The sequence below is a fragment of the Strongylocentrotus purpuratus genome, unplaced genomic scaffold (assembly GCF_000002235.5).
Source record: "Strongylocentrotus purpuratus isolate Spur 01 unplaced genomic scaffold, Spur_5.0 spur5_scaffold_6, whole genome shotgun sequence".
In the NCBI taxonomy this organism is placed as follows: Eukaryota; Metazoa; Echinodermata; class Echinoidea; order Camarodonta; family Strongylocentrotidae; genus Strongylocentrotus; species Strongylocentrotus purpuratus.
The window spans coordinates 60,153,898-60,178,005 of NW_022145612.1; the positions used below are offsets into that span (position 1 = coordinate 60,153,898).

Here is a 24,108-nt window from a genome sequence, read left to right on the forward strand (position 1 = left end):
TCAGAGTCGAATTTGGAATTTTCCTTCATCGTGTGTCCATCTTATGTCAAATTCGGAATAGTGTGACGCGGGCATCACGGATTGTCAGTTTAGGCATCAAATATGAACCTATCATATTTTAAATTTACACACACGCACGCACACCTGCAACCGTCCACACACTACGCCCTTGCAACTCTTTTCTTTCCGTTTGTATGAACTTTGTATTGTCGCTATATATATTTGAGATAATTCATTTGAATAATTACGTAATGCTGAATTTGTACAGTCGTTGAAATGCAGCATTCATATATAGGCGATCCTCATCATTCGATGTTGCATCACTAGAGATTCGACATGGCGTCGTTCAGCCTTCTCCTTATACTCTTGGGAAGTTTCTGCTCAAAACCTCTTAAAGTTGAAGCTGCTAACATTCTCATATCTGCGCTTTATGGAGAGGGTAGCCATTTCTTGGCTGCATCAGCCATTGGTCAAAGTTTAGTTGCCCGAGGTCACAATGTGACTTTCTTGATAAGTAGCGCTTACTACGAACATCGAGTAAAGAACCCGAAGTTCTCGAACTTTTCCTACGAAATTTTCAAGCATCCTGTACCCGACCATGAAGTTCGTGAGATGTTCAAAACCTTGAATAATCTAGCTTTCGTCAACCAGGATAAGCAGTTTATAGAAATGATGAAGTTGATGTCAAAACGTATGGCTCATGACTGTGAATTCCTGCTTTCTGATAAACAATTTGAGTCTAGATTAGAAGGGTTCAACGCAATGATGTTGGATATTTCTTGGCCCTGTGGACTCCTGATCAGGGAGATTTTAAGAAGAAATAAAAACTCTGTAGCCATGATTGCAATCACACCCACGCCCCCTTGGAGTGGTTTTCTATCTGCGTCAGGTTCGTCATTCAACTATGCATACCAACCTGAAATTACAACAGGTCTTCCAAACAAGATGAATTTCGCACAAAGGCTTCATAATCTATGCTCTTCCATATTTGTAAAAATTCTAGGCGATTTCCTATTCTACGCTCCTTATTCTGAAATAGGAAAGAGACTTGGATTTCCCGATATACACTTTGTTCATAGCTATTCCGATTTTGACCTTCATTTGACAAATGTTGACTTTGCGTCGGAATTTATCTATCCATTGGCACCCAATGTAATTCCTGTTGGTGGTCTCACAGTGGCTGCCCCGGCTCTTCTTGGAAAGGTAGTTTCCTGCTTTTTATTTTATCAAATTATTTGGCTTGAGTGTATCTGGTGCTTTTTTTAAATATTATTTTGCGCAAACAATAATAAATACGTTTAAGGAATTCATAATAATTCGCGAAACAGGTCAGTGCATTGGGATCTAAAAGAAAAAGCGTAATAATGTTGTAATTGTATGAATCATTAATTAATTATCATGGATTGAAATACCGAATGAATATCACCACTCAGATTGCTAACTCTTATGATTTCCTTTAAAAGCTACTTTCCATTTTTTTCCCCTAAATAATGATAATTGTCTAGCAATAAATATCTGTATCACGGAGTAACCACAGTAGAACGAAAGCACACGAAACCTACAAATCAAAGAAGTAAATGTGGTAAGAGGAAAAGGGTGTTGATCTAGCTGTAGGTCTGTCTCGTATAGTTAGGGCCGTATGTCTAGTGCACCGGTCACTGAAAAGTGTATAGAAGACCTAGGAGGCCTTTATCGTCAGTACGGTAGGCTGTTGGTCTCGTGGGTTGTAACTTTTTGTTATTTCTAAATTGGGGGATGGGACCAATACAAAAGTGCCCTTTCTGGGAAAACGGGCACCTACAAAGGGAAATCTCAAATCGAAGATATACAATTTGTTAGACATTGGTTTATACCCCTATACACTGTGGTTAAATTAACAGGGATGCTTTCAATATTTATTTCTCTTTTTACATCATACTTTGCAGTTGCAGTTGGGTATGATGGTCTGAATATTCATATGCGAGCGAGGAAAAATGTTAATATTTGTGAGCTCGCAGTGCAAAAAATTACATCTTATAAAGAGCATTAAACCCAATACTGATGGGGTTATACTCACATTCTCATAACGGAAGACTGAAAAACCTTTGATAAGTAACATAATTATATCATCTATGAAATCAATGCGAGTGAGTGTAGCGAGCGAGCTTTGGAAGAAATCGCCTTAATATTCACTTTGAATAATTTAGGTGCACGTTTGAAAAGAGAAGAAAAGGAGACACTTATCGAAAAGGATAAGACACTATTTCTTATACCTGAAAAGAAGCACTCGCCAGGGATTAAAAACGGCACTTATGAGAATGGTAAATGGGAATTCGTCGACGGAATTGGGGCACCCATCAAATTTTGATAGAAGCATTCATAAGATTTGAAAATGGGAATTAATGAAAAAGGGACAGGTCCCTTATTAGAAAGGAAAAGGGGCACGTATCATCATTAAAAAGGAAATTGTCAGAGGTGTAAAGGGGCATGTATCGCCCCTGAAAAGAGGCACTGACTAAATATGAAAAGGGGTACTTATGAAAATGAAAAGGGACAATTTTAATAGGTGAAAAGGGGGCATTTATGAGAAGGGGAAGGAGCTCTTTTGTTTTAATGGGGGTATTTATCATACGGAAAAGGGGTACTTATTAGATTGGAAAAGGTGCACACGTGAAAATAAAAGGTTTGCTTATGGGAGTTAAAGTAGGTAGTTATTAAAAGTGGAAGAGGCACTTCCTACAAAGGAAAAGAAGCACTGGTCAAAGTAAAAGGGGCACCTCTCAAATTTGAATAGGGTAATTATCAGAGATGAAGGGGGCACTTGTCTAAAGTGAAATGGGAACTTTTTTAAGGTAAAATGGGCCCTTTTGCTCTGTAAAAAATGGCACTTCTTATGAAGTTATAGGGGCACTTTTCCTACGTAAGAAAGGGCACTTTTGGGGTACTTGAAAAAGCCTCTAGCTATGAGGCTGGCTTTTTATATTCATTTATTCATTCATTCAAAATGGTTTATTTTAAATAAAACTTTCATCGCGGTGTTTAGCCGAATTACAAAAGTTTACAAACAAAATTAAAAACAAATAATATAATATAAAACATTGCATAACATGATATATTGAATCTGAAAAACAAATCAGTATAGATACGAGAAATATGTCCACGTTACCATGACACATGGGAAACGCTTGAGCTACTTAAATTCGGCTGTCTTCGCCGACACCGTGGTCCCATCTAGATGTCATCGCACTCTAATACGATGGCTACACGATTGCATTGCGAGGGTTTCACGTAGTCGTGTTGCCTTCCGAAGACATTCGGGCAGCTTTTTGTTTCCTTCGTATTGTCTTCGTGAGGCGATAAGTGCCCGATGGCACCGATGATCACATGAAGTAATTACGAAGATGACACGATTTGACAAGGTGCCCTCACGATGGCCTTACGAAGGGCAACATGGACTCACGAATACAAAACGAAAATGAACCTTCGCAAGGTCTTCGGTCAATTTTTTGGCACGCCAAAAATTTTGCCACCGCTCACGAAGTTGCTGCCGGAGCCTGAAAAATCGACCGGCGGTCATACGATCGCCTCAGATACCCTCACGAATGGCCCGACATGGCCCGATGTGTTTACGATCAGAGTCGAATTTGGAATTTCCCTTCATCGTGTGTCCATCTTATGTCAAATTCGGAATAGTGTGACGCGGGCATCACGGATTGTCAGTTTAGGCATCAAATATGAACATATCATATTTGAATTTACACACACACGCGCACACCTACAACCGTCCACACACTACGCCCTAGCCGCTCTTTTCTTTCCGTTTGTATGAACTTTGTATTGTCCCTATATATATTTGAGATAATTCATTTGAATAATTACGTAATGCTGAATTTGTACAGTCGTCGAAATGCAGCATTCATATATAGGCGATCCTCATCATTCGATGTTGCATCACTAAAGATTCGACATGGCGTCGTTCAGCCTTCTCCTTATACTCTTGGGAAGTTTCTGCTCAAAACCTCTTAAAGTTGAAGCTGCTAACATTCTCATATCTGCTCTTTATGGAGAGGGTAGCCATTTCTTGGCTGCATCAGCCATCGGTCAAAGTTTAGTTGCGCGAGGTCACAATGTGACTTTCTTGATAAGTAGCGCTTACTACGAACATCGAGTAAAGAACCCGAAGTTCTCTAACTTTTCCTACGAAGTTTTCAAGCATCCTGTACCCAACCATGAAGTTCGTGAGATGTTCAAAACCTTGAATAATCTAGCTTTCGTCAACCAGGATAAGCAGTTTATAGAAATGATGAAGTTGATGTCAAAACGTATGGCTCATGACTGTGAATTCCTGCTTTCTGATAAACAATTTGAGTCTAGATTAGAAGGGTTCGACGCAATGATGTTGGATATTTCTTGGCCCTGTGGACTCCTGATCAGGGAGATTTTAAGAAGAAATGAAAACTCTGTAGCCATGATTGCAATCACACCCACGCCCCCTTGGAGTGGTTTTCTATCTGCGTCAGGTTCGTCATTCAACTATGCATACCAACCTGAAATTACAACAGGTCTTCCAAACAAGATGAATTTCGCACAAAGGCTTCATAATCTATGCTCTTCCATATTTGTAAAAATTCTAGGCGATTTCCTATTCTATGCTCCTTATTCTGAAATAGGAAAGAGACTTGGATTTCCCGAAATACACTTTGTTCATAGCTATTCCGATTTTGACCTTCATTTGACAAATGTTGATTTTGCGTCGGAATTTATCTATCCATTGGCACCCAATGTCATTCCTGTTGGTGGTCTTACAGTGGCTGCCCCGGCTCCTCTTGGAAAGGTACGTTCCTGCTTTTTATTTTATCAAATTCTTTGGGTTAAGTGTGTCTGGTGCTGATTAAAAAAAATTGCTCAAACAATATTACATACATTTAATGAATTCATAATAAATCGCGAAACAGGTCAGTGCATTGGGATCTAAAAAAAAAAGCGTAATAATGTTGTAATTGTATGAATCATTAATTAATTATCATGGATTGAAATACCGAATGAATATCACCACTCAGATTGCTAACTCTTATGATTTCCTTTAAAAGCTACTTTCCATTTGTATTTTCCCCCAAATAATGATAATCGTCTCGCAGTAAAATCTGTATTACAGAGTAACCGCAGTAGAACGAAAGCGCACGAAACCGACAAATCAAAGAAGTAAATGTGGTAAGAGAAAAAGAGTGTTGATCTAGCTGTAGGTTTGCTCTTGATAGTAGGGCCGTATGTCTAGTGCACCGGTCACTGAGAAGTGTATAGAAGACCGGGGAGGCCTTTATCGTCGGTACGGTATGCTGTTGGTCTCGTGGGTTGTAACATTTTGTTATGATTGTGTCCGAAATACACCATTGGAAACACCATGCACCCCAGAAATATACAGATAAAAAGGGTCGATAACACTATGGCCTCAACTTCCTTCTTTCACGGATTTCAGTTTAGGCATCAAATATGAAACTATCATATTTGAATTTACACACACACGCGCACACCTACAACCGTCCACACACTGCGCCCTAGCCGCTCTTTTCTTTCCGTTTGTATGAACTTTGTATTGTCCCTATATATATTTAAGATAATTCATTTGACTAATTACGTAATGCTGAATTTGTACAGTCGTCGAAATGCAGCAGTCATAATTATAAAGGCGGTCCTCATCATTCGATGTTGCATCACTAAAGATTCGACATGGCGTCATTCAGCCTTCTCCCTATACTCTTGGGAAGTTTCTGCTCAAAACCTCTTAAAGTTGAAGCTGCTAACATTCTCATATCTGCTCTTTATGGAGAGGGTAGCCATTTCTTGGCTGCATCAGCCATTGGTCAAAGTTTAGTTGCCCGAGGTCACAATGTGACTTTCTTGATAAGTAGCGCTTACTACGAACATCGAGTAAAGAATCGAAGTTATCCAACTTTTCCTACGAAGTTTTCAAGCATCCTGTACCCGACCATGAAGTTCGTGAAACGTTCAAAACCTTGAATAGTCTAGCTTTCGTCAACCAGGATAAGCAGTTTATAGAAATGATGAAGTTGATGTCAAAACGTATGGCTCATGACTGTGAATTACTGCTTTCTGACAAACAATTTGAGTCTAAATTAGAAAGGTTTGACGCAATGATGTTGGATAGTTCATGGCCCTGTGGACTCCTGATCAGGGAGAGTTTAAGAAGAAATGAAAACTCTGTAGCCATGATTGCAATCACACCCACTCCTCCTTGGAGTGGTTTTCTATCTGCGTCAGGTTCATCATTTAACTATGCATACCAACCTGAAATTACGACAGGTCTTCCAAACAAGACGAATTTTGCACAAAGGCTTCATAATCTATGCTATTACAATTTTTAACTATTATGGGCGATTTCCTACTCTCTGCTCCTTATTCTGAAATAGGAAAAAGACTTGGATTTCCCGATGTACACTTTGTTCATAGCTATTCCGATTTTGACCTTCATTTGACAAATGTTGATTTTGCGTCGGAATTTATCTATCCATTGGCACCCAATGTCATTCCTGTTGGTGGTCTTACAGTGGCTGCCCCAGCTCCTCTCAGAAAGGTACTTTCCTGTTTTTAATATGTGATATCAATTTCCTTTTTTTTTCTTGGTAATAATAATAATAATAATAATAATAATCAGGGCTCAAATTAATTTTTTGTCCACGGGGGCTCTTCCCCCGAAAAAAGAGCCCCCGTGAGCCTTTTCACGGGGGCTCTTTTATTACTGACGGGGGCTCTTTTTTATACCAATATCCATTGAATTGGTACCTATGATACTCCTCAATTATTTGCTATTTCATCATTATCATTTCAATCAGCATTTTCCCTCTTACAAATTTACAAGCTACATAGCTGTTACTGGCCTGTGTATATAATATATACGCATACAACACTGATCTTTATGATGTCTTTAACGTGACATATCTTCTTCTCCCCTTGCAAACGAAAAAGAAAACATGGTCATTAAAAGGGATTAAGCGACAAATAATGATTGTGATTCAAATTGATGCGAATATTTGTTTGAATGAGCACTGCTATTCACCCGAATCTTCTTTGTAAAAACAACTTTTACAAATCTCAGCCATGCTTACTGAGTTGAGACGTTCCATTCAATTTAAAATACCCATTACATAATACACTTCTCCTAATCTCAAAGTGATCTTACAGCACAGTGGCAGAATTGCATGGCTGAGATTTGTAAAAGTCGTTTTTACATAGAAGATTCTGGTGAAAAGCATTGCTTATTCAAAAAAAATCCTTGCATCAATTTGAATCACAATGATTATTTTTCGCATGGTCCTTTTATTAAATAACCTTGTTTTCTGTTTTGTTTGCAGAGGGAGAAGAAGCTATGTCACGTTAAGAAATCATAAAGATCAGTTGTATTATGCGTATATACATATGATACCAGAACAAATGTTGATTATCAGAATGTCATTTTGGAATACCTCTATACAAATACCACATTGTCTTTAGCCCGTATCAGTATTAGTATGATCCAATATAAAGCTTTTATTCTTTATTTAATTCAGTATAATGCTTTTCCTCAAAAATAGTTTTGCTATTTTTTTAGGGTTGAGACGCTAAGAAATGGTTTCAAATGTACATTAAACGAACCCTGAACCATTGCAAAATGATGGTGGTTCTCTCTCTCTCTCTCTCTCTCTCTCTTTATTTTAATCATGCATTATCAACTACATATAAAGCAGCAACCAAAAACTTAGGGTTATCTGAGATAGGTGAAAGTAAGAGTTAAAGAAAAGTCATGCTAAAACGGCGCTTCACTTCCCCCGCCTTCTGAAAAAAATAAAATAGATTAGTAGTCCTCCTCTCCAGAATCCCCCTCCCCCCCCCCCGCTTTAATATCACATTTTCACTTGGCAGCCCAAGGGGGCCGGGGGGGGGGGGGGGTGGGGAGGAGGGGGTTAAACCCTACCCCCCCCCCCCCCCGCCGTAGATCTGCCCATGTAACCTTATCATTCCACGCAGGGACGGCGATCCCGGGGGGACGGGGGGGGGGGGACACGTCCCCCCCCCCTCAATTTTTTAGGGGGGATCGTCCCCCCTGGAAATATGAAAAAGTGCAAAACAAATTGTATAGCATATACTGAATAATGACTGCAACACACTTTTAGGCTCTGGAAGGCCCAAGAGTGCAGCGTTTAGACTAATAAAATTGCAAAGAAAATCTCGCTCGGTCGCTACGCTCCCTCGCATAACATCCTCGTAAAAAAAAATCGCATTTCGTCCCCCCCGGTCATTAACAGAAATCGCCGCCCCTGATTTCACGACATTTTGGTCTTCCTCTTCTCCACAAAAGGGACTTTTATATTTGCGTGGACGTGGACGTGGACGTGGACGTGTTACGTCCTTTTAAGGCACTAGCTGGCAATCACATGTGACATCCTTTTAAGCACTGGCAGTGCCTTAAAAGGAGGTCACACGTTGCAGTCCACGTTCTCATCGTGCAAATCTAAAAGTCCCTGATATTGATTTACTGGTCGAGGTTCATTATTTGCTGACAACGAAAAACTTCTCCAGGCCATGACCATGTTTCTGCCCTTGCCCGATCGCCTCCAGCTCCAGCAGACATGGCGCGGCAGCGTGCACACGCACCGCTACTCACGGCGCAGTAGGCCTATAACCACTGCTGACGGCGGCACTGCACTGCGAGCTGAATCGGTAATAATAGGCCTACTCATAAAACGAGAAATCATGCACACTAATCTTAGTTCCATTTCATTGGTTTAAGGTTTGAAAATTGAAACTCAATATTGTGTTAAAGTTATAACAGAAAAGATTATCTTTATTTTATAATTCCACCGGGGCGATTTTTAATATTGCAATCGCCCCCGTGAGCAACCTGACGGGGGCGATTTTGTAGCTTACGGGGGCGAATCGCCCACCGCCCCCGTGTATTTTGAGCGCTGATAATAATGTAACTTATATCGCGCCAAATCCACTCTGTGGAGTGCTCAAGGCGCGTGTAAACAGGAAAAACGATCAAGACTTGAAAAGGAATGTTTTGAGATGAGTTTTGAAAGAATCAGAAGATAAACATTTTTTGATGTCTTCAGGAAGGCCATTCCATAATTTAGGACTAGAGTATGCAAATGATCTTTCCCCCCACGTTTTGGTAATTTTGGGGGTCACAAGAAAATTGGAAGTGGATGAGCGTAGAGGTCTTGCAGGAGTGTAGTTTTGGATTAGAGAGATAAGGTATTGAGGAGCAGAGCCGTAAACGCAATGAAAGGTAAGCAACAAAATTTTGAAAACAATGCGATCTTTTACTGGGAGCCAGTGTAGCGACTGCAAAACTGGGGAAATGTGGGTACGCTTGGTGGTCAGAGAAACAATACGAGCTGCAGCGTTTTGAAGCTTCTGGAGTTTGGACAGTAGATTCTGGGGTAGATTGATTAGGAGGGCATTGCCAAAATCAAGACGGGAGGAAATCAGAGCATGTACTGTCGTGGTCGAGTGGTTTAAGGCGCTTGACTGTAGATGCGAAGGTCGAGGGTTCGAATTCCGACACGGCACTAATATCCTTTGGCAAGATATTTACCTGCACTTGCTACTCTCCACCCAGGTGTTAAATGGGTACCCGGTAGGATGCGAACGTTCATGTGGTTGAACGAGCAAGTGTGCGCCTGTAAAATGGCGACTGGCTGGAATGCTCCCCAGGGAGTGGAAAATGTGCACACATTGTGTGCGGGTAAGCCTGAATCCGATGACCGGGGTAATAATAAATCTGTAAAGCGCTTAGGTACATCGTTGGATCGGTGTATTGAGCGCTATATAAAAAACCGGATTATTATTATTACTAATTTTTCGGTGGCAGACTTGGACAAATATTTACGAATAAAACCGATATTACGCAATTGGTACCTTATTGATCTGCAAATATTAGAAACTTGGTCAGACATTGTCATATGTGAGTCAAACATAACACCAAGATTGCGACACGTTTGTGACAAGTAAATTATGTGGCCAGAAAATGAAATGCAATTGATATTAACTTTACTAAGCTGTACTTTGGAACCAAATATAAGGAATTTGCATTTGTCTGAATTTAATTTCAAGGAACGTGCAAGCATCCAATCATGAGCATCAGCCATGCAAGATTCAAGGCGATGAACGGCTCGTTCTGCAGCGGCTTGATCTGAATTGAAGGAAATCATAAGTTGAATATCATCTGCATAAATATGATAATCTGTGCCATGTTGTAACAAAACTTGTCGCAATCCAATTAAATAAATTGAGAAGAGAGTAGGCCCGCCCACAGAACCCTGTGGTACTCCACAAGAGAGAGGCAAAGCAACTGATTTGCAACCATTAATACAAACGATCTGAGAGTGGTATGACAGATAAGACTCGAACCATTTGTATGCCTCACCCTTGACACCAAGTGAACTAAGTGTGTTCAAAAGGATAGTGTGATTAACGGTGTCGAAGGCGGAGGACAAGTCTAGCAGCAGGAGAGCAGTTGAATTACCCCTATCCATCCCTTGCAGGATATAGTTGGACACATTCACAAGCAGTGTTTCCACACTATGATGGGTTCTGTAACCTGACTGGAAAGGGTCGAACAAATCATTGTCCAGAAAATAATCCGAAAGACGAGAAAACACAACCCTTTCAAGAATTTTGAACAAAAAGGTAGGTTTGAAACTGGTCGATAATTTTGGAGGGAATTTCGGTCCAGAGAAGGTTTCTTCAACAACGGAGTAACATGAGCTATTTTCAATGAGGAAGGAACATGTGCCTGCTCTAAACTCAAGTTTATCAAGTAAGAAAGGATGGGAGCGAATGTGGAGGAACAGTCCATTAATAATTTAGTGGGAACAGGGTCTAACTGACATGATTTGGGGGGTAGTTTACGTAAGAGTGACATAATCTCCTTAGGGGTAGTAGGTTGTATTACTTCAAAGGAAGAGGAAGTAAGGGGATGGTGTGGTGTTTCGTCAGGTGATAAACTGTCGCAGAACTGATGGTCTTGACTTTCGTCTGGAAGAAGTGGGTGAATGTCGAGGCCATTTGCTGGCTGTCCGTGTGGGCTGGAAGTGGTGATGACTGTCGACGATTCAGAAGTCGGTTTGCTACTGAGAAGAGCTTTCTGGAATCATTCCGACAGTCTTCAATAAGATCTACAAAGTATGAGCGCTTCGCCCTTTTCACAAGTGAAATTTGGTCTGTTCATGATACTGATACCTTTTACGTACCATGGGCTAGCCACACGAAGGCTAAAAGAGCTTATTGTAAATGGCAGTATGCCTAGGTCACATTTGCCGCCGCGGCCGCGCGGTCTAAAATATCTACGGCCAATAGCAATTATAGGACCGCCGCAGCATTCCCACGGTCACATAATATTAGGGTAGCCGCACGGCGTATTTTGAATTTGTGGAGACATAAAATCTGCGACTGCCGTACGGCCTTTGAAGTGATGACGCACGGTCGCCTTAGGGCGTCCCTGCGGCCGTAGATTTTTTGACAAATACCAAGGCAGACGGAAGGTAGCCGCAAGGTGCCCGCAAGGCGGCCGAAGGGGGACCGTACGGCGACCGTGCGGCCATACTGATACTACCGCTTCACCCCTGGAGTATATAAAACGCAAGGCTACCGTACGCTCGACGCATGATCGCCGTGGAATAGCTCTACGGCATGGCTACAGCGTGTCTAATCGCTACAGCGAACCTCGAAATGGAAACAGTTTTAACTCCGCGTTATAATCCCATGGCGACCCGTACGGCCTGTAAAGATAGGGATACACCCTAGGGTGACCGCAAGTATCTCTCGATTTCGGGGGCGTACGGCCGCCGTATCCTTGCCGTAAAGCAAATGTGACCTAGGCATTACGGTCTTATTACGGGTAGCTGACGGTATAAAAATAAGCGCGATAATGGGGCTTTCACATATACACTCCTGGGCCCGCACTGCGAGTAAAAGCAGACATTTTGGGAATTTTCGGCCGGTTTCCGGCCGTCTCCCGTAAAATTCCTATGGGTGCCGGGACATTTTTCACCAGCCGTACGGGCGCCGTGGTAATGAGATGGCTGCTCCCAATTCTCCCGGCGTTTTCCTCTGCTGTTAGGCCGTAGAAAGCCCGTAAAGGGCCCGTGAAGACACCTGCCGGGCCCGGAAGCCATGGGGTACACCTGGGGGCGTTTCATGAAACAATTAGTAGGTGGTTTTCACCGACTAATATCATGTTCACCGACAATTCTTTTGTCACCGACTATTTTCCAGGCCTGTGATTGGTCAAATTTAGTCAGCGTTGACTAAATTGTTGGTGAACATGATATTAGTCGGTGAAAACCACCGACTAATTGTTTTATGAAATGCCCCCCTGTTCATCGGAAGGAGCCCGTGGGCTTAGCGGCCGGCAGCCGGCGGCCAACGTACGGGCGCCTCGCATTTCAACGCGACTAATTTTCACCGGGCACCACCTGGACGCCGCAGAATATGTGACCACAGATGCCGTAGAAATGAAAATCGGAAGGGTCCCGTACGGTTTCTAAAATCCACGGCAAGCCACCGGGTAGGGAAAATCGTACAGGGCCCTGCGTATATGTGACCTAGGCAAAGATGAAATCCACCTTGATGAAATTTGTGATGAAATCAGAATAATTATAAAAACTGTTCAGTAAAGATAGATAAGATAAATTTAAAAATAATTTGAATCCCTATCATTGATCGAAAGACGAAGAGATCGCGAGTCAAATTGATTTTCCTTAAAGAATTCCACCCCTTTTGTCATAACATTTCAATATTTTTATCCCCCAGATAAATATTGTCATAGTTTTACCCAAAATACATCATTGTAAATGAAACAGCAAAGAACAAAACAAACAACACGTGTAACAACAAAAAGATAACAAGGTCCTGGAATAATGTGTACAATTTATTATCCCCATTTTTCAACTGTTGGAAATGCCAGGACCTTTTACGATTGAAAGGCTCGTTCGTATATCTGTTTACTTCCCACACTGATTGTTCGTTTGTGGTTCTGTGTCACTTCATGTGATGAAGCTTTGAGCTGAAAGAGCGACACCATCGTTCTGATTGACGAACGAGTAGACAATTTGGACAAGATGCCAGAGGGAAGGGTGAGGAAAAACTCGAGATGACATTTATACCTAATCTATATATATTCATGTTTCGTTATAATCATGGATATTTGAATCGGTTATCATAATATGTTTAAAATGACAGTACGATATCGCAACTTCCATTGGAGTGAGTGGAAGAAACACTGAATATCATTGGGGAGGGAGTGGAAACATTCGAATAAACTAAGCGACCGAGCCGAGAATGTCGCGCATTTTGTTTTAGAGCACTTAAAATCACATAGTCTCAGTCTCATCTTAATATCCACACATTTAAAAAAAAAATTTGGCCCCAAAATTTTTGCAACGACTCAGGGGGTTGGGTTTAAGGTCACTTTTTTGGGTCACCTTTTTTTTCTTTTTTTTTCATTAAAATAAAATGGGGGGGGGGGGTCATCAAAAATCACACACATACAAACGCCCCCCCCCCCCCCCGCTGCGTACCCGCCTGCGTATAACAAATCAATAAAAGTATCGTTGATTGTATGAGGTTGATCTCGCCTAATACAACATCCATATGTCCAAATATCAAAATACGTGATTTTTCGTGGCAAAGACAATTAAATGCTCCGTTTATGCATTGGTATAGTTCATACATCTTATAGGCCAAATAGTCTTTAAACATAAATTAAAGTTTTCACATATCATTATTTTAAATTAGTCTATTTTTACTTATGACCGCTATCCTTATCTGGCTATTTCGACACAATGTTTAATAACACAGTGCAAAGTTGCAATAGGTGGCGAAATACATCATGAGAATGACCTTTGCCCGATAACCTACATACTTTTCCGCTAGCATGACTACACAAGCAAGAGCACGTGTAATATATACCGTAGCAGTCATTTACAGTATTTTACTCCAATTACCATTGACCGTGGTTTAAGATCTACTTATATGACTCTACGTTTAGTACTGGTGCCAAGCTAGCAAATTGGCGAAGTATATAATGTCTTCCAAAATAATCATTGTCTTTGTTGTGTTAGCTACTGGCTTAACACTTCATATCGAGGAAGCTCACGGGGAAAATATTCTTATATCTCCAATATATGGCGAGGGTAGTCACTTCTTGGCAGCATCGGCTATAGGAGAAAGTCTTGTGAAGCGAGGTCATGAAGTCACGTTCCTTATTAGCAATGCCTATGCCCACCGTGCTAAGGATCCGAAGTATGCCAAATTTTCCTTTGAGATATTCAACCATTCATTGCCAGTGGAGACGGTGCATGAGATGATGAATTCCATCGGCCATGTGGCCTTTGAAGGAGCTAGTGACCAGTTCAACACGATGCTGAAACTGATGATGGAGATGACTGGGGAGAATTGTAAGATTATTATCACAGACCGAGTGCTCATGCGTAGGTTGGAGGCAATGGATGCCATGATCATGGATATTTCCTGGCCATGTGGTGTCTACATCAGAGCTGCTCTCCAGAAAGGCAGAGAAACCCCTAAAGATCTGAAGATGATCGCAAACTCTCCTACGACACTATGGAGCGGATTCGTGATGGCCGCAGGGTCTCCATTTGACTACGCCTATATGCCGGAAACAATGACGGGCTTCACGAACCGGATGAACTTCTTCCAGAGATTGAGCAACCTGGTCCAGTCTACCTTAATAAAAGCGAGTATAACTTCAACTATGCTATCTTCATTTCAAAAGATGGAAAAGGAAGTCGGCCTCCAGAACACTGTTGATCCATTTTATGGCTTTACAGATTTCGATTTGTATCTCAGTAATATTCACTTCGCCTCTGACTTTCCGGTGCCTATGGTACCAAATCTGATAGCGGTTGGAGGACTTACAACTAAACCAGCTGCCCACCTGGAGAAGGTAAGTAAAACATAAAACACATAATCTTGGGTTTTAATGGGGGCAATTGACTCCATTATCCGATATCAGTTATTTACAATCACCGAGACTGCAATGAACTTCGCAATTACCGAATTACTAGCTACCTGCTACACGGATCAGGATAGGGATACGGCCTCAAGATATTTCCAGGACCAAATTTACATTCCTCTCGATAATTCATACAATGATTAATTGGGTCTTAATTACCCAGGGTAGCCACATCAGTGTTGATGCTGGTTTTCCTGTGGTCCTGTTGTTGTTAGTACTCAATCAAAATCCAGGTACCCATTTTGTGAATGGAGACGGCAAATGTCAATTAGTGTCATATGGCGCAGACCATTACTTCCGTGGTGGGATTCGAACCTTAAAGGTACTAAGTCCCATTTGCAGGCCCAAAAAATGAAAAAGGTTAAATTCCAACGGCATTTGAAAGACAATACTTATTCAGAACTTCTCTAAAAATTTCAGGGCTAAAAAATGGCTTGTAGTGGGAAATAACGACCATTAGTTGCCGAATCGACTTAATGGATTGTATGTTTCTTTGTAAAATTGTGATTGCTTTTGTATATGCACGGTCATGCTGAAGAACAGCCATTGGCTGAAGTATGCCAAAGTGCTAAAATAAAATAAACAAACAAACAAACAAACTGAATTTGAGTTGGATGTATTCTGGATTACCTTTATTTTGTACGTTGAAATTCGAGAAGCTATTCAAGAAATAATGTGGTGTTTACGATTCATTGTAAAACGAAAAATGTGCTAGGTGATGACATCTGCCCCAATTTATAAATACATCATCATACCTCAAATTGATAACGGACATTATGGTTTGTCATATAATTGTACAAAGCTTGTAATCGGATTCTTCTCGTATATTTTGTTGCATTGAGGTTTCTAATCCTATCCTAGAGCTTTTATTGTTATGTTTTAATCAGGGTTTACTATTTAAACTTTCGGGATTCTTCTCCCCGTTCTCTTAACCACTTACTGCGATTTGAAATCAAAGAGTGAAATTTAAGAAAGGAAAACATTCTTAATCTTAGGTCATGTAGATTTAAACTTTTATGTGTTTAACTTGTGAAGTTCCACCACAACGAATAGTCATTCAGTGGCATAGCATGGGTGAAGCGCAGAACTTGTATTAAACAAAAATTCTATCTGGAAATGTTAATGTTGAAACTACGAAGTCCTTGAATTCCCTGAAAACTAGATATTGCCCACGATCGCGTAGAGATCAGGTAACAGGGTAAAGCTGGATTTATCACTCGTATCAATGCACAAGAAATAATAATATTGCTCAATCCATAACTTCGTGTAATGGAAGGGCCACTGGGACCCTTTCTCTCTCTCTCTCTCTCTCTCTTTTATAGACTGTGATCTCTGACATTAGGCTTTTAATCTATTTATAGATCTCTCTCTCTTTTATAGACTGTGATCTCTGACATTAGGCTTTTAATCTATTTATAGATGCCCTTAACAATCATGATACTGACTGTGAAAATCGTACACTTGGTATGGAGGCAAGGCAACTTCTTGTTATCAACGTTAATACTTTACCTATTATTGATAATCCAACTTCCATATTAGAAAACGGATTATTATTGTATATGACGTACGTCCTTGTTCATAGCAAAGTCCGTCTTGTCACCTGACCTAGAGCACACATGGAGAGGTATAGCTCATAAATATGATTTTAGGTTGAACTTGAGTGATTGTGTGTGTAGTTTAGTGACTGCAAATGCGAGAATAGTGTGTGGAAGTGATCGCAGGATACGCATTTTGTGTTTAACGAGAGATCGCAAGCCATTTATTTCCAAGTATATTGCAAAGTGTTTCTATTATATATTTTAGCCTATATTTGGCATGTACAGAGACCATTTCCGTGAAGCATGGCACATCTTTCTAGCAACATTATTCACTTCAGCTGTGTATTGCTGATTTTCATGAATATGCCTAGCAATATTTTCTCTTCTAAAATCTTAATTTCTGCGATATACGGTGAGGGAAGCCATTTCTTAGCAGGGGCGTCTCTGGGCGAAGGTCTTGCTCGGAAGGGCCATGACGTAACAATGCTAATCAGCAATGCCTACGAACATCGTCTCGAAGATCCCAGGTATGCCAATCTTTCTTTTGAAGTCTTCAAACACCCCGTACCTCCGGAAGAAGTCCGCGAAGCCTTCGCCTTCGCTAGCACCCTGGTGTTTAGAGACGACAATATTGAGTTCTTCAGTCTAATGAAAAACATGTCAAAGAGGACGGTGGATGACTGTGAAGCAGTTGTTACAGACAAGGAGCTAATGCTACGACTTGAGAAGAATGATGCCATCATTGTGGATATTACATGGCCCTGTGCTCGGTACATCCAAGTCGTTCTCGAAGAAAAGATGAAATCCCAACGGCACCGTACGATGATCAGTCTGTCCGCGACTAACCCGTGGAGTGGATACCTTAAACTTGGAGGTGCTCCTGTGAATTATGCTTACTTCCCTGAAATCTCAACCGGCTTCAACAACCGAATGACATTCAGTCAAAAGATACTCAACATCATTCAAACCAATCTAATCGCTGTCGTCGGTGAACAGTTAACGCCACCACTTTACAGAGAAATGGGGAAAAGGCTTGGGCTGAGACCTAATATTCATCCTATCTTTGATATGCAAGATTTTGATCTTCACCTACTTAACATTAACTTTGCCTCTGATTTTGTCACTCCTCTGTCGCCGAGCATAATTCCTGTTGGTGGTTTGACTGTGCGACCTCTTCAAACATTAAATGAGGTAATGTACCTAGTCCCGTCATCCGTTAGTTGTTTGTGTCACAAAAGAAGAATTGATTCATAATTGTTGTGTTTTAATAGGCTTTATTGTTTTCGAAAACGAAAAAGTGTGGGGGGGGGGGCAAAAGGCATTTTCGCCCCCCCCCCCCCCCCGAAAAAAAAAATCAGCAGTAAAGGAGTAAAACAAAATTGTGTATTTTTTAATAAACAATAAAATAAAAAATAATAAAACCTGAATTGAATCACATACAAATTATATTTCATTCAAAGAAAAGGAAAGTAAACATGAATTTAATTTCCAAAACATTCCAAATGCCCTTATATATTATATCAATGTAGGATTTTATAATAGCGATACGCGCATACGTGGAAGTATCGTGAGAGAATGAGAAAGCGTGTGTGTGTTTTATTATAAAGACATGAGCCCCTGAACACTGGCGTACGATTGGGGGGGGGGGGCTGCCCAAAAAAAAAAATTAATTCAAACGTGGTTTCTAATTCGATACCAGTGATTTACAAGTGTTGCTCAAATTACATGATTTTCCGGGATTTTTCTCATTTTGAGGGGTAAATTATACCATTTTATGCATGTTGGAAAATTACAAATTTCCATATTTATAGTCTGGCATAAAATATGATTATTTATAAGCCTTAGCGTCAGTGCCTGCAGAACGACGAGGCTCGGAAACCCAACCCCTCCTCACTTTGTTTGAAAAAATATGTTACAAAGGAAAAGACCCCCCCCCCCCGCCAATTAGTGCCACTATCACAAATAAGGTATCTAATTACGCTTATCTGACCGTAATCATATGCCTAAAAACCCTGAGCTTCCGGGGGCTCCGCCCCTGGACCCCACTGATCGTTAATACTCTACTTTGAAAAACGTTCCGCGGGGCCTGCATGTAAGATGTAAGAGTGGTGGTGATGCAGATTTTTTTTCTGCCCCTCCCAAACGTTCTTTCTCATTACGCCACTGCCCCTGGAATGTTTGCCCCCCCCCCATCCCAAATTGCTTGTGGCGCGCCTGGTATAGACTATAGAGAGTCTATCAATGGGTTTTCATTTGCGCGGATGACCATGTTGACTGCTCCTATTACATTCATTTTTGTTCTAGATTTGTAGTGTGCAAGGCGACTTCTAAATCTAAATCTGGATTAAAAATGAATACAAAAACTTGGAAATTAGTGTGGAAATTGTTCCTGTAGCTGCACAGTAAGATCCTTGAAAGAAGATTTTTTTTAAAGAAAGACGCCTCAAATCGTGGGGTCCAGCGTTGCTAAAAAAAAAAAAAAAAAACTTTTCTAAAGAGTTGAAGCCCAACAAATGGGTTCCACTTATCTTCCTGGCGCCGAATTGCAATAGGGAATGTTAGTGCTTAGTGCTCTTTTATGGATTTTATGGATTTTCAGACCGCAAATGCCTTCAAAGTGCATAGTTATTGCTCTTATTCTTATCTATGAAATTTATAGTACACTTTTAGAACCTAAAATTGCTATGAAGGTAATTTTAGACCCCGAAATGTGTGAAATTTAGCCAATACGATCATACCAATTTAGCTCCACTTTCATAAAAACACGGAGACCGTTAATTAATTATTTAATTGAAAATAACCGTACATGAGCCGGCTAATTGTGGGTAATATAAGCAACACGAAAATGCCAACAAAAAAGCCAACATCGGCATTGGCTGAAATACGACGTAAAAGGCGTTATTTCGTGTTTTTTCAACGGTTTTTTTCAAATTTGTCAAAGTATCTAATATTTGTGGTGGTACACAAGTATTAGATATCGTTATATTTCAGCCGTCCTTGAACCGATTTTGATCAAAGATGATTTTGTCGTTAAAATATTATGTTCTTTCAAATTTAACACTCAACTATCCCTTTAACATGAATCATTTTCCTTTTTCTATGAGAAGAAGTTCTTCAATTGTTCCCCTTTGTTCATAGTTCTGTAGAACATGGTGTAATTCACTCTGGATACCTACTTGGCTTGAATTACAATCCTACTAATCAGAAACTGGCTTACCCTCTCTTATATATACTCTGTCTATAACGGCAGATTGGGCCGGACGGAATTCTATAACTATAAGAATTGACAAAAGTGTACTTAACGCATACATCATTGTGTCCCATTCTTATTGACAGGAGCTGGAGGAATTTGTTCAGAGTTCTGGAGAACATGGCGTCATTGTCTTCACCCTGGGTACCTACCTGGCTTCCATTACAACGATCAGACCCGAGATAGTGACGATGTTTGCCGAGGCTTTCCGAAGGCTGCCACAGAAGGTCATCTGGCAGCTGAAGGAACTACCTGACTGGGAACTACCGTCGAATGTGAAGGCTATGCCCTGGCTACCTCAAAATGACCTCCTAGGTACAAAATACTCTCTCGTCTTATAGATAGATGCATTTGGAGATGTGCCTTTCTTTAAAAGTCCTCAATTACAATTTTAACAATGTGTTACTCGATAATGACTGAATATGCCAATACATTGTCTCTAGTAAAAACAGTTGCGATGGTAAAGCAAAATATGGTCCAACAAATGACTTAATGCCTGTAATTTATTTTATTACTACTCCCCTCCCCCCCCCCCCCCCCCCGGTCAAAACGTATCTCTTTTTTTTCTTCGCAAACGTGCCTAGCCTTTAGACAAGGCCTCATGTCTGATAATGATATTTATATCTGACGCCGAGCGACTAAAAAGAGACTAATTGCGAAAACCCGAGTGAAAACCACACGATCGCGCCCCACTAGATCTCTCTTCGTCGCCGGCTAGACTCATCTCAGCCACTGATTGTCGTGGAAAATAGCCCGAGTCACGAGACTTGTGAAAAGGCTAAAGCGTGCCTGGAAGTAATTTGTTGTTCAAGCTTGATGCATGCCGACTGTAAAACTCTTGATAAAGGATTCCTTGCGCAAAAGTATAGTATAGTGAGAGAATGAATTGAATGTATCAAATGAGATGCATTACAATTGCTTTTTGCAGAAACAAAGTCACACACACACACACACGCGCGCGCGCACAAATGTTCTTTGATGTTGGATATGTTTGATTAATTTTGTTAGTGATGTTATTTGGATCTCCAAATTCCAATTGTTTTATTCAAACTTCACATGTATAATTGGCGCAAGTCGATTTTTGCACTCTCTTAAAGAATGTCTCTTGTTCATCAAAGCGTGAACACATACCATACACAAATGATACCGAATGATTTGGGATGAAACGCTCTTTCATATATAATTCACTGTTCGTAGATGTTTAAAAATAATTAGCAATTTTCTAGGTGTAAACTTTTTTTTGACTGACACTGTATTTTGTACCCGTTGAAGGGTTGCTACGCTTTGTACCCGTTGAAGGGTTGCTACGCTTTGCGTTGAATCGTTCATTCGCCCTTCATTTCAGGTCATCCCAAGACTCGAGCCTTCATGTACCAGGGAGGCAACAACGGTTTCCAGGAGGCCTGCTATCATGGGGTGCCTATCGTGGTCATTCCTCTTCAAGGAGACCAGTACGACGTCGCAGCCAGGATCGAGGCACGGGGACTGGGAAAAAAGATTGAAAAACTCGAGCTCAACGCAGAGATCATTTATGAAACTCTTACAGAGGTCATCAAAAATCCAAGGTCAGCTAATGAAGGACAAAACATCGAAGCGTAAAATGTTTCAATAAGAAAAAAAAACTATGATATTACTGCAAAATGTTTTTAAAGATACTATGTCCCTTTTGCAGCCAACGTCAAATTCTGTAGAACTTTACAGGACAAGTATGTCCTATCTGTGAAATTTAATCATTAGCAGTGTCCTAATAACCAAATTATGCAAGGAAACCCGTTTACTTGCTAGACTTCACTGTCAGACACTATTGAGTGACTGACAGACATCTTTTTTCTTTGGTAATAACATACATAAAATGAGCTGTAACAGGTACATGAGCATTTGTCTACATCAATGACCCATTGCTTGTAATGACCAAAATTAAACTGATTGAATCTTTTTGCAGCAAAAAACGTACGACATTACTTAGGTGACTGCAATCACTTAAGTCGTTTCGACAACTAATGGTCGTAATTTTCCCACTAAAAGCCATTTTCCAGCCCTTTCCTTTAAAGGGAAGTTCTAAATTAGTATTGTCTTTCAAATGCCGTTGGAATCTAACCTTTACATTTTTGGGGCCTGCAAATGGGACATAGTACCTTTAAAGCAGTCGTTCATCAATCACAATCCAGAACTTCTTTGCTTAAATATCTGTTGGTACAATCATGTAATGCAATCAAAGTAATGACAATGCCAAGCCGATGATACGTGTTTCTGCATACAAATAGCGTAGCTATACCATGAGAGGGAGAATGTTCCTCACCTTAACAGATTTGTTGGCATTCCAGGATCTCCGTCGTCACATTCAATTTTCTGCTATTTCTGAATGAGCATTGAGCATGTTTTGTGTGTAGTATTTAGAAACCGTGATAACAACGTCTGTAATCTTTCCAAATCTCGCAGATAATTAATTTCGAATTTCTGTATTTTCTGCTTTCCTTTTGTTTTTAACAGTTATAAGAAGGTAGCAGACCAAGTGTCCGCCATTTACAAGGACCAACCAATGAGCGCACCCGACCGAGCTGCCTTCTGGATAGAACACGTCATCAAATTTGGTGGGGCTTACATGCGATCTCCAGCCAATGACCTCACTTTCATTCAATATCATCTTTTAGATGTCTATGCATTCCTCACTGCAGTAATTGTAATATTTTTAGCAGTAGTCTATTATACTCTTAAGTTTTGTTTGACTCGGTGTTGTCGCATGATCGGGCTTGGAAGCAGCCGAAAATCAAAGACTGAATAACAGTGGCACATTTGATAAAATTAAAACTAATTTGATTTTCTTTAACATTGTTTAGCAATCATTACTGAAAGCCTTCCAACTACAAAGAACACTGCAAAATTAATGGAAATTAGTAAAAAAAAAAAAAAAAAAAAAAATTATGTTTCATTTTTATCATCCTTTTGCGATGCACAAGTTGGGCGAATGAAGGTCCGACCCTTATATTCGACCCTTGTTCATGTTCCGTCACTATTTTGTTCCGATACAAAAATGGAATACATGTAGATCATGTACAGTACATCAGTAGAGATATATGACTAAAAGACAAGCTAAGTACTTGCAATACTAATTCGACCCTTCATGTAGATTTATAAACATTTCTTAAGTTATGAAAGGTGTTGTAACTATACTAAAAAGAAGGATCGAAACAGACTCAAGTCGGTACATATATGACCCTCGTCCTAATAAATAAACTTGTTGGCCATCGAACCACAAAATGAATGTTTCACATTTTATACTTACAGTGATATTTGCCAGATATGAGAGTTTTAGTTCAAAAATGTAATTCTATGTAAAATAAAGACTTCTTAGACGGACTTTTAATCCTACCTTAATTTGTTTTAAGTATAGAAAATTAACCTAAATCACATTTAAAAAATATATATTACGTACTAATTTGATATTCACATTGGTGTGTAAATTTGTTAAAATTATGCCTATCCAGTTTCCAACAGTTTAACTCAACATACGAATATTTTTTAAGCATAATATCAGTATACTAATTATAGGATATGTATATATATATTAAATCCACAAAATACGCAATAAACTAAACTCATCATAGATATTTGTAATGATAATACATAAAAGGGTATCGCGAATGTTTTTCATATTCTATAATGTTGCCTAATGAAATGTGCATATATATTTTCAAAGATTCTTCATTTGTATATGTGATTGACAGAACATTCTCTCGATATGAAATCGCCATTAATGTTTCATAATTTGACAGTATTGTAAGAACTATATTGCAGGCCTGATAAAAACCCGATTTAAATCGGTTTCCCGATTTTTTTTTTTTCTTCCCGTTTAAAAAAAAAAAAAAAAAAAAAAAAAATCCAGATTTTTTTTTTTTTTTTTTTTTTTACCAATTTTTTTTTCTTTCCTATTTTATCCTGATTTCCCGATTTCCCTCTTATTTTCTCTATTCTTCCCTATTTTGCTCTATTGTTTTCCTAATTTTTTCCCAATTTTCTTACTCGAAAGGGGGGAATGTTGTTAGATGCCGTTTTTTCCCCGCGAATCCTCTTTTTTTTCACTCAAGGGGGGGGGGGGGGGGCGTGGTTGACGGGAAAACAAAAAACCTATTTTTTTTTAGTGCTCACTATCACCCCTGCTATATTGTCTATCTTATGTCTTTTCAAGATGAAGAGAGGCATGGTGTGTCAATGTAACAATGATTTTGAAGTGCAACATAAAGAACTATATTTACAGATAGGGTAATGGCTGATTTTTAACATTGTTTACTTTGTCAGATGTTAGG

At 39.9% G+C, this 24,108-nt stretch overlaps 1 protein-coding gene across 3 annotated transcripts; it reads left to right on the forward strand.

Moving 5' to 3' along the window:
- The first annotated feature begins 3,903 nt into the window (after positions 1-3,903).
- LOC586865 (UDP-glucuronosyltransferase 2C1) lies at positions 3,904-23,579 on the forward strand. Of its 3 annotated transcripts, none has more exons than XM_030972571.1 (4): positions 3,904-4,813; positions 19,891-20,119; positions 21,150-21,369; positions 22,295-23,579. In XM_030972571.1, exons 1-4 carry the CDS (start codon positions 3,947-3,949, stop codon positions 22,584-22,586), a joined length of 1,608 nt encoding a protein of 535 aa, XP_030828431.1. In that variant the 5' UTR covers positions 3,904-3,946; the 3' UTR covers positions 22,587-23,579. The 3 variants fall into 3 exon arrangements, with proteins under 3 accessions (XP_030828431.1, XP_011669437.1, XP_791720.3); XM_011671135.2 differs by lacking the exon at positions 3,904-4,813 and adding an exon at positions 13,905-14,947; XM_786627.5 differs by lacking the exon at positions 3,904-4,813 and adding an exon at positions 16,363-17,745.
- The last annotated feature ends 529 nt before the right edge of the window (positions 23,580-24,108 follow it).